Source organism: Nesoenas mayeri, assembly GCF_963082525.1.
Source record: "Nesoenas mayeri genome assembly, chromosome: 26".
NCBI classification, from domain to species: domain Eukaryota; kingdom Metazoa; phylum Chordata; class Aves; order Columbiformes; family Columbidae; genus Nesoenas; species Nesoenas mayeri.
Genome location: NC_137552.1, coordinates 1,373,867 through 1,383,703, shown reverse-complemented (window position 1 = coordinate 1,383,703; position 9,837 = coordinate 1,373,867). Strand labels below are relative to the sequence as shown.

Sequence of the window (9,837 nt, the reverse complement as noted above, 5' to 3'; positions counted from 1 at the left end):
ATGTCCTGCTACAACCCGTGCCTGCCCTGCCAGCCCTGCGGCCCAACCCCGCTGGCCAACAGCTGCAATGAGCCCTGTGTCAGGCAGTGCCAGGACTCCAATGTTTACATCCAGCCCTCCCCCGTGGTGGTGACCCTGCCCGGCCCCATCCTCAGCTCCTTCCCGCAGAACACCGCCGTGGGATCCTCCACCTCCGCTGCAGTTGGCAGCATCCTCAGCTCTCAGGGAGTGCCCATCAACTCCGGGGGCTTTGGTCTCTCTGGCTTGGGCAGCGGCATCTGCGGCACCAGGAGCTGTTTCCCCTGTTAAAACTGCTGTTGATGGCCCTTGGGCAAGGAAACCAGGGACACACAGGATGGGACTGGACTTGGGAGGGAGAATTGGGTAGTTGGTTTCAGAGGGGTTGAGCAAACCTGGTATCTCTTGCAAACAGATGTGGCCAACCTTGGTTCTCAGAAAGCACGGTCCATGCTGCCTTTCCCCTCTTCCAGTGTCTCCCGTTCCTCCCGTGTCCTTGTTCTCTTGTGCTCCCCGGGGCTGTGAGTCCCACAAAGTCTGCCTAGGGAGGACCTGTTGGCCCTGCTCCCTCTGTGGGACAGGCAGATGGAGACCTGGTTCAATGTCTTCCACAGCCATGAGTTAGAGATTGCTGTCTGCTCCTGGTGCTTCCTGCTCCAGGATCTCCACTCCGATCCACCTCTTTCCCTCTTTTGCCTCATTAAAGTTCTTCTGCACCTGAGCTCATGTCTCTGTGTCATCTTTTCCTCTGCAGTTACTTTCCCAAGGTGTCCAGGGAGAAGAATGGTCTTCAAGAATTATGCTGGGAGGGCTGTTTTTAATGTGGTTCTGTGGTGGCTTTTGGCACAATTGTGTTTATTCTGACTGGGATGGAATTCTCTTTCCCTACAGCAGTGTTCATAGTGCTGTGCTTTGCAGTTGTAGCTGGAACACAGCACATCTGTGTTTTGGCTTTTGTTGAGCAGTGCTTGCACAGCAGCAAGGTTGTGTCCCCAGCCACACTCCCAAAGGCCAATAGGCTGGTGCTAGGCAAGAGCCTGGGAGGGGACACAGGCAGGACATCTGCAGGACAGCTGACTCAGAGTGACGAAAGGGACATTAGATACCGTATGACGCTGTGCTGAGCAAAAACTGTAAGAGAAATAAGGAGGAAGTGGAGGGGCTATTCAATATTTGTCCATTCATTTTTCAAAGCAACCACTACATGTACTCTGGCCTTGCTTTGCAGGAATTGGCTGAAAATCACCTCCTGATAGAAAACAGCAAATAAATCTTTCTTACTATGCTTTGCTTGTCTATATGGCCTTCATATTTCTTTCTCACACTGCTTGTATCTCAGCCTACAACTCTGTAATGCCTGTAATTCTTTCTGTCTTCCTCAAGGAGGTGGAAGCGATAGAGCATCTTGGTGGACATCTGGTGACCAGACAAGGTCACCTCACCCCAGTCTTTTTGGTGCTTCCTGTGGGGTTTGAGACAGCAGCAGTTTTGATTTGAGCAGGTTTTAGCTGTAGCAGTTCCGAATTTACAGGCCACTGTACAGCCAAGGCAGTTTGCTCACTGAATTGTTATCTCTTGATTTTGCTGATGTTGGGAACATGTTAATAGAACCAAATGCTCTGGGCTTTGTCCTGGCATTGGGGCCCCTACCGTGCTGGGGGAGCTGTCTAGTGGAGAGGAAGAGGAAATTCAGCTTCCTCTTCCCAGAGAAACGGATGTGGGGGTGTTTTCTTGTGTATACCTCCGGAGTTCTGGCTCATTCTTGAGTGAGGTGTTTACTGCTATTAATTAAAACTGTTGATTTAATGTGAGGTTTGTGGACTCTGGTGTGAAGCTGGGGATAACTCCAAGTTCTTCTGCATCCCAGTCCAAGCTTCTGTGTCATCCTTTTCCCTGCAGACACTGTCGCAAGATACCCATTGAGAGAAATGGTCCTCACGGTGATTCTGGGCAGCAGTTCTTGGGGATGGTTGTGCGGTGGTTGTTAACACAAAGATTTTTAAGTGAACGACTGTGGCCAGTCTTTTCAAAGCAGTTGTTCTTCAGAAGGTGCTCAGGCATCAATCTGGTGCTGCGAAGTGGTGGGTGATTGCTTTTGCATCACTTGTTATTTCATTTTTTTTTTCTCACTTCCCCTCTAGCAGTGTCCTTATCTTGACCCAAATGTATTTTGCTCTCCTTTTCTTCCAAATCTGCCCCCATTCTATTGGGACAGTGGATGAAGAGAACAGTTGGTAGATGATTAATGCTGACTGGGTTCTACATACCACAGAGACCCACATGCAGTGCATGTCATCCTCATTTTGCTCCTTTCCGTTCTGTGCCCAGAGCTTCCTGGGAATGTTTCTGGAGGGAGAGAGCAGGGAGAGGCACTGGCAGGAGAAGAGGCAGCGGGTGCAGGCTGAGTGTCTCCAAGGGCTGTCCAGAATGTCACCAAAGCCGCATGGTGAGCAGCAGCAAAGGCTGCAGAGAGGCTTGCAGATGAGGAAAGGGAGCTGCTCGACTGCTGTAGGACACAGCTGGGCAAGGTGACTCATGTCCAGATAGAGCCAGGCCTGTTTCCCCATGAATCCCTCATGCCCTGAGAGGCAGAAGCCCAACAGCAGGGCCAGGGAGAGGTGCTTTTGCAGTAATGCCAGCAAAACAGGTGCAACTCCAGCACAGTTCCTGGGCACCAAGCACACTCATCAGCATCCTGGCCATGGTGACCAGGACCTCAGATAGGAGATACAGGCTACTGACTGTCCCACTCTTCTGAGCACCCGGAAGCACCTATAACATTGCTGTAATGCAAGAAAGACGTGATGCAAGAAACAACTTGGCCAAGTGGAGTGTGTTCAGCAGAAGGTGTTCCAGGATGGTGAGGAGCTGGAGCACTTGTGTGGGGAGCAGTGACGGGGGGCACGGGGCTTGGTGAAAACAATATTTGTTGTGAGAATGAAGAGCAGCTTTGGAGTAGCAGTGGTGAGGTCCCACAGAAGACAGATCCAGGCTCAACACTGGCTGTGTGTGTCTGGAGGACTAGAGACAATGGGCTCACGTTGAGACATGAGAGGTTTGTACCTGGTAGGAAGAAAATGGTTTTCAGAAGAGGTGGGTCAGGCAGTGAAAGAGGTTTCCCGGGGACATTGTCCAGTCACCCTCTTGGACACGGTCACTGTTTACTGCAGGGCCACATTAGACTGTGGCAGATGGTCTCTGCCACCCCGCCATCCCCACTAAGAAAAAAGGTAATAGGAGGAAAATGGAGAGAGATTTGCAAGTTGGAAAAGTTAAAAATGCTTTACTAATGCTACTAATAAACAGAGAAAATAATACAAAATCTACAAAACCAGTCTTGAATTTCCTGGGGTAATGCAGTGTTTCCCACCATGGAGCCGGTGTCACTCCAGTGGCTGCATGTGGGAGATTTGAGGGATTTTCTTGAAGTTAATGTGTGGATGGGTTTCTGTTAGATGGAGATTTGTTACTGAACTAGCCAGGCCCAAAGGAATTTCAAGGCCACCTCGGAAAGCTGAAAAGAGGAGCTGCTGTGGGAGTGAGGCAGTTCTACAATAACAGGGCCTCAACAAGACGTGAATCAAGAGACAAATTAGCAGTGAGACTCGGGTGCATGGACAGCTCATGAACATAGACAATATCCAGTCAGCTAATGCATGCTTGTAGCGTGGATGTGTGATCAGGAAATAACTGCATATATAAGTAGGCTTGTTTCTGTAATAAATGGCTTCGCTTCAATTCCTATTGGATTGTGTGGAGTCCATGATTTTTCGCCCTCGCAGCTGCAGGGCAGGCACCCGAAAGTCCTGGGCTGGACTCCTCAATTAACCAGAACTGGATTCAGAGATGCAGGGTCTGGAACCACGCCTAAGATGGCAGGCATGACAGGCAGGGTCCTCTTCAGATGCCGGCCATGGTTGAAGAGGATGAGACCCTTGTGATCTCTCACTCTTATAGGGTGTATGATGTATGTGGGGTGTAACACTCGGTCAATTTTAGTCACCTGTTCTGTTTGCTCCTCCTTGCAAATACACCTCTCTCACTTATGGGACGTGTAATATTTATCAATAACCTTGACTTCCATAGCCATAAGTCTAAACCTGGGCCTCTTCTGCATGTCATTGCTACCTTTATCAGCTCCAGAGGGAAGAGTCTCAAAAAACATGCAGCCAAATTCAGAAAAGTGCAGTTACTTAGAAGATATTAGCTGAAGGGAAAATTCACTACAAGAGAAAGTGGTCTTGTTTTAAACAAAACCAAGACAGGCACTCATGGCTTGAGACCAATGAGGTCTGAAGGTCATTTGCAACTTGATTATGCTCTGATCCTATAATGCCAAGACAGCCTTTTTGTGACTTCTTTGCCCACTGGATACAGGTCCGGCAATGAGGAGAAGGAGCTCAGGTTCTCAGGCAAGAAGACAGGCAGTTTGCAGGAGCTGTCCTGAATGCTCTGAGTAAGGTAAGATAAAATTGCAGAAGGCATCTCTGCACCAAATAGAAGATCGTGCAATCTGTGCACCCCAGGTCTTGGGACAAGTTTTCCCAAAGATGCTGTGGCAGCATTTTCCCTTCCTGTTCTCCAGCTTTTCCTTTCCACCTGGTCTTTCCCTCACCCCAAAATTCTATGCCTCAAGGCTGGGTTTAGGACAGGTTCTCCTGGGCTTTCCTGGGACAGTATTGCCTCTGCCTTGTCAATACCACATTAATTCCTCCTTCTCCTGACTACTTGCTTCACAATGTTGAGCTTCCCAAGGTAAAAGAAAAGCTGTATTCAACAAAGTGATGGTAGTGACTGAACAGCCTTGTGTTGTTCTACCCCAGTATACCCCACATACACAGAGATGTTTAGAAACGAGAGGCTACACCCAAGTCATGGCTAAGTATAGTCAATAGCAAAAGTAGCTGACAATCACTGCACAACCTTCCGCAACAATCCCATCCCAGAACCAGGCCTGAGCAACATCTGTCTCCCTGGGCATCTTGGGAGAGCATCAGCAGGGGAAAGGATGAAACAAAGGCATGGTCTGGGATGCAGAAGAACTTTAATGAGTCAAAAAGAAAACAAGGTGGCTCTGAGGGGAAGCTCCAGTACTCAGAGCACCAGAGGCAGACAGGAGTTTGTGACCCATGGCTGTGGTGCAGATCCAGCCAGGTGTCCACCTGCCTGTCCCACAGAGGGAGCAGGGCCAGCAGGTTCTCCCTAGGCTGGTTTTATGGGGCTCACAGCCCAGGAGAGCACAAGGGAACAAGGACATAAAAAGGAAGAGGAGACACTGGAAGAGGGATAAGGCAGCATGGGCCGTGCTTTCTGAGAGCCCAGGCTGGCCCCGTCCTTTTGCAAGGGCTGCTGGGGTTGCTCAGTCCATCTCCAAGGAACAACCTGATGCTTTGTCTCCAGTCCAGCCCTATCTTTTGGGTCCCTGGTTTCCTTCCCCAGGGCCATCACCAGCAGCTTTAGCAGGGGAAACAGCTCCTGGTGCCGCAGATGCCGCTGCCCAAGCCAGAGAGACCAAAGCCCCTGGAGTTGATGGGCACTCCCTGAGAGCTGAGGATGCTGCCAACGGCAGCGGAGGTGGAGGATCCCACGGCGGTGTTCTGCGGGAAGGAGGTGAGGATGGGGCCGGGCAGGGTCACCACCACAGCTGGGGGCTCAATGACAACTCTGGAGTCCTGGCACTGCCTGACACAGGGCTCATTGCAGCTGTTGGCCAGCGGGGTTGGGCCGCAGGGCTGGCAGGGCAGGCACGGGTTGTAGCAGGACATGTCTTGTGGCTGGAGCTGCACCTGGGAGAGAGGACAGGGGGAGGCAGAGCATGAGGGATGGCATAGTATCAGCCTTTCTCCCAACCATGAGAGAGCCAAGGAACAAACTGGAGATGAGAGTTGAAGGCTGTGTAGGTGACCCACAGCCTTTTCCATCATACAACCCCTGCCAAGATCGACCAGGGAGATCCCCACGTAGCCCATAGCTCAGGACACACTTCAGCCACCCCCCAGAGTCTCTCCTTGTCACACGTTCTGCTCCCTGTCTGCTCCCATGGCGAGCAGCCTCAACACCTTGCATGGGACAAAGGGACAAAGAAACCCCAGAGGAGAAGGAGGAAAAGGAGGAGAATGGTTGTCCGACTCACCTCAGTTCCAAGAAGATGGAGGTGAGAGGAGTGGATACGAGAGTGAGGTGCAGGACCCACTTTTATACTGCTCCTGCAGCGCCCAAGGCCCACAGTCACTGCACGCGGGCAGTAATTTGCCAACAGACTCACTTCCAAGGCAAAATATCCTAATTAATGACACAGGTTGTGTTTTTGTTTCTGTCAACGCTCTCATTTCAATTCCGCATTTGTGCCATGCCCTCCAGGCCACAGCCGCTCATTTCAAGTACCATATGAGAAGTGTGAGGATTTCCTGTGTCAGAAAACATCAGTACCTGCCACAAATATTCTCTATGTAAAGCCCCATGGAGCAGGGTTTTTTCCTCACAAATGAGGGGTGGTTAGGGGCTCAGGACAATGTCTTATTCCTCCTACTCTCCTTCACACCACAATGCACTTTGGCTGCATAATTTGGACCTGACCAGCTAGAGACACAATGGCTTGGACACATTTCCAAACACTCTGGCCACCCTGTGAGCCGCTAGACTTGTGCTGGCAAGAAGGTCACACTGAGACCAAAGGCCATTATGGCTTCCAGGAGCTGTGTACTCGGGTCCAGCCCAGTGGTCAGAGCTGGTTTTCCTGGGGCTGGGATGGAGCTGCCCTGGCCTCAGGGGAATTATGCCTGTGTGGGACACAGGCCTGCAGACAGCGTGCACTCCTGGCTTGGACTCACACCAGAAGCCTGACACACAGCCAATCCAAAACTAGAGTGTGACTCAGCATGGGTAGGGAGAGTCTATCGCAGGCAGCTTGCCTGCTGAAGGCACTGCCTTGGCCTGCTGGGATGCGTCCCAGCTGACTCCATGTCTGCAGGGCAGGGAAGCACATCGTCTCTTTGAAGTTGTCTCAGAGCTGGTTTTCTTCCCAGGTCCCTTCGGAACTCGTCCAGTCCCTGAGCATCCCCAGCACATGGCACTGCAGGGTCCTGACAGCCCTCACTCACTGGGTAGTTTGCGGAGGTTTCTTTGCATTTCCAATGGTACTGGTTGGTGCTCCAGCAAGAGGAGGGCTTTGGGGCAGTGGAGGAGAGGCCTGCTGATACCCTAATGCCAGGACATGTTTTTCCTGGTGATATAGATTATAGACAATTAACTAAGGGACACTTAAAGAACTGACACTTGAGAACTATCCCTACCCCACGTCACTAAAGACACTTAGAGAGCTAACCCTTTAACCCACATCACTATTGCCCAGCCTTGCTTAGCTCTGTCTAACTTATTGTAGTAAAAATAGGACTTCACTGAAGCCTTGCAAAAATGATAATCCTTGGGTGCATCCTTGATGCAACCTTGGGTGAACTAGATAACAGATACTTTGGCAAGGGTAGGAGCTACACCAGTTTTAACGAACTCAGCAGTCTGAGTCCCAACCAACTCATCACACCGGACCAAAGGTGACCGTGTACACAGAAGAGGACCCGGGTTCACGATCATTGCGCAGTTGCAACCAGGAGGAGTCTGAGGTGGAGGCTCTGGAAATGGTCTCCTGAACTCATTGTAATAAGAACCGCCTTCTTGGGGACAGGTTATGAATATGTACAGGCGTTCCTAAAACTTTCATGAATATATAACACTTCACTGCATTTAACCAAGTTCACAGCTACTGTAATTTTACACACGTACAAATTGAAATGCTTCCCTGTTTGTCCGGATTCGTAAACAAATACATACCTTCCTTAGAACCTCAAGGGTTAAGGTCATTCTGTGCCTCACTGGGACCCAGGGATGAGTCCCGGGTGGAGTGGAGATTTCTGCAATGCTTTTGTTCCTTCTTTTTACTGACAATTCAGGAGAGCTCCTCAGCACCGCCCAGTCTGTTTGGCCAGGATGATGTAGTTTGTGTGTCTGTTCTCTTCCACCCTTCAGTTCTCTCCCTGATGCTGACCCCTGGCCCTTTGGGCACAGCTACCCAAAGGAGTTCTGTTTTCTGAGACCACCCACGCATTTCTTGAACAATCCCCTTATTTAGCATGAAGGACGAGCAGAGGGAGTAGATGAGCCACCCGCTCTTCTCTTGGATGTGAATGGACTGAAGCACAAAACTCCTAACTCGAGACACCTTTGTGCGGTGTGCTGTGTGGCAGTAATGAAATTTCATTGCACTCACCACCAAGACAGCTATAGAGACTGTCAGACTGACTGGAGAAATCTTCTCTTCCTTCTGATATTCAAATCTCTTTCTCTTTCTCTTCCTCTTCCCTCCTCCCTCTTTCCTCATCCCTCTTCCTTCTTTCCTCTTTCTCTTTCCTCTTTCTCTTTCTCTCTCTTTCTCTTTCTCTCTCTCTCTCTCTCTCTCTCTCTCCTTCTATCATTATTCTGGACACTTAAAGGTATCATTGTTTTGACTTTTGTTGTTGAAGTCTTGTGAAGTTTTATGATACAGTTACAAACTTCTGCCAAGACACTATTTGCTGTAATTCCACTGATGCATCTCAAGCCAGCACATGAAAGAAGCCTGCATGGCAGAGCAGGCATGTGAGAAATGAGGAAATGAAATGACAGCGTTGATGGGCACCAAAATAGAAACTTTACATATGATGCTCTGCTTTGGAAGTGAGTCTGCTGGGAAATTACTGCCCGCTTGCAGTGACTGTGATCCTGGGGCGGTGCAGGAGCAGTATAAAAGTGGGTCCTTCTCCTGACTCTCTCATCCACTCCTCTTGCCTCCGTCTCCTTGGGATCAAGGTGAGTATGAAGCCCAATCTCCACCTCCTTCTCCTCCTCCTCCTTTAAGATTTCTCATTGCATTCCTGCCCTTTAGTCCCATGCAGGGTCTTGAGGATGTTTGTAGTGTGAGAGGGAATTGGTCAGCAAGTGTGACATGGTAGTGTATTGTTTGAGGTGTCTTCTTGAGCTGCGGGCCAGGTGGGATCCCCTTGGGCTTCATTGCTCATGGTGGGGCTGCCTGAGGGGAAGGAGAAGTGTGTGTGACCCCTACACATTTTCCAGCTCTTGTCTGCAGGCCATACCTTGTCTTGCTCATGCTGGGGTGACAAACTGCTCCTCACTCATCTCCCCTGTTTTTCTTCCCCCTGTCCTCTCTCCCAGGTGCAGCTCCAGCCACAAGACATGTCCTGCTACAACCCGTGCCTGCCCTGCCAGCCCTGCGGCCCAACCCCGCTGGCCAACAGCTGCAATGAGCCCTGTGTCAGGCAGTGCCAGGACTCCAATGTTTACATCCAGCCCTCCCCCGTGGTGGTGACCCTGCCCGGCCCCATCCTCAGCTCCTTCCCGCAGAACACCGCCATGGGATCCTCCACCTCCGCTGCAGTTGGCAGCATCCTCAGCTCTCAGGGAGTGCCCATCAACTCCGGGGGCTTTGGTCTCTCTGGCTTGGGCAGCGGCATCTGCGGCACCAGGAGCTGTTTCCCCTGTTAAAACTGCTGTTGATGGCCCTTGGGCAAGGAAACCAGGGACACACAGGATGGGACTGGACTTGGGAGGGAGAATTGGGTAGTTGGTTTCAGAGGGGTTGAGCAAACCTGGTATCTCTTGCAAACAGATGTGGCCAACCTTGGTTCTCAGAAAGCACGGTCCATGCTGCCTTTCCCCTCTTCCAGTGTCTCCCGTTCCTCCCGTGTCCTTGTTCTCTTGTGCTCCCCGGGGCTGTGAGTCCCACAAAGTCTGCCTAGGGAGGACCTGTTGGCCCTGCTCCCTCTGTGG

The 9,837-nt window shown here is 50.8% G+C and overlaps 2 protein-coding genes across 2 annotated transcripts; both read left to right on the top strand.

The window, feature by feature from the left end:
* Positions 1-309, top strand: LOC308050108 (feather keratin 1-like; the record flags this gene model as incomplete). The annotated part of the gene is made up of 1 exon (XM_080360049.1): positions 1-309. The coding sequence occupies one exon, from the start codon at positions 1-3 to the stop codon at positions 307-309; it is 309 nt and encodes a 102-aa protein (XP_080216175.1).
* An 8,934-nt stretch (positions 310-9,243) lies between these two features.
* LOC308050037 (feather keratin 1-like) lies at positions 9,244-9,552 on the top strand (the record flags this gene model as incomplete). Its single annotated transcript, XM_080359960.1, has 1 exon — positions 9,244-9,552. One exon carries the CDS (start codon positions 9,244-9,246, stop codon positions 9,550-9,552), a length of 309 nt encoding a protein of 102 aa, XP_080216086.1.
* Between the last annotated feature and the right edge of the window lie 285 nt (positions 9,553-9,837).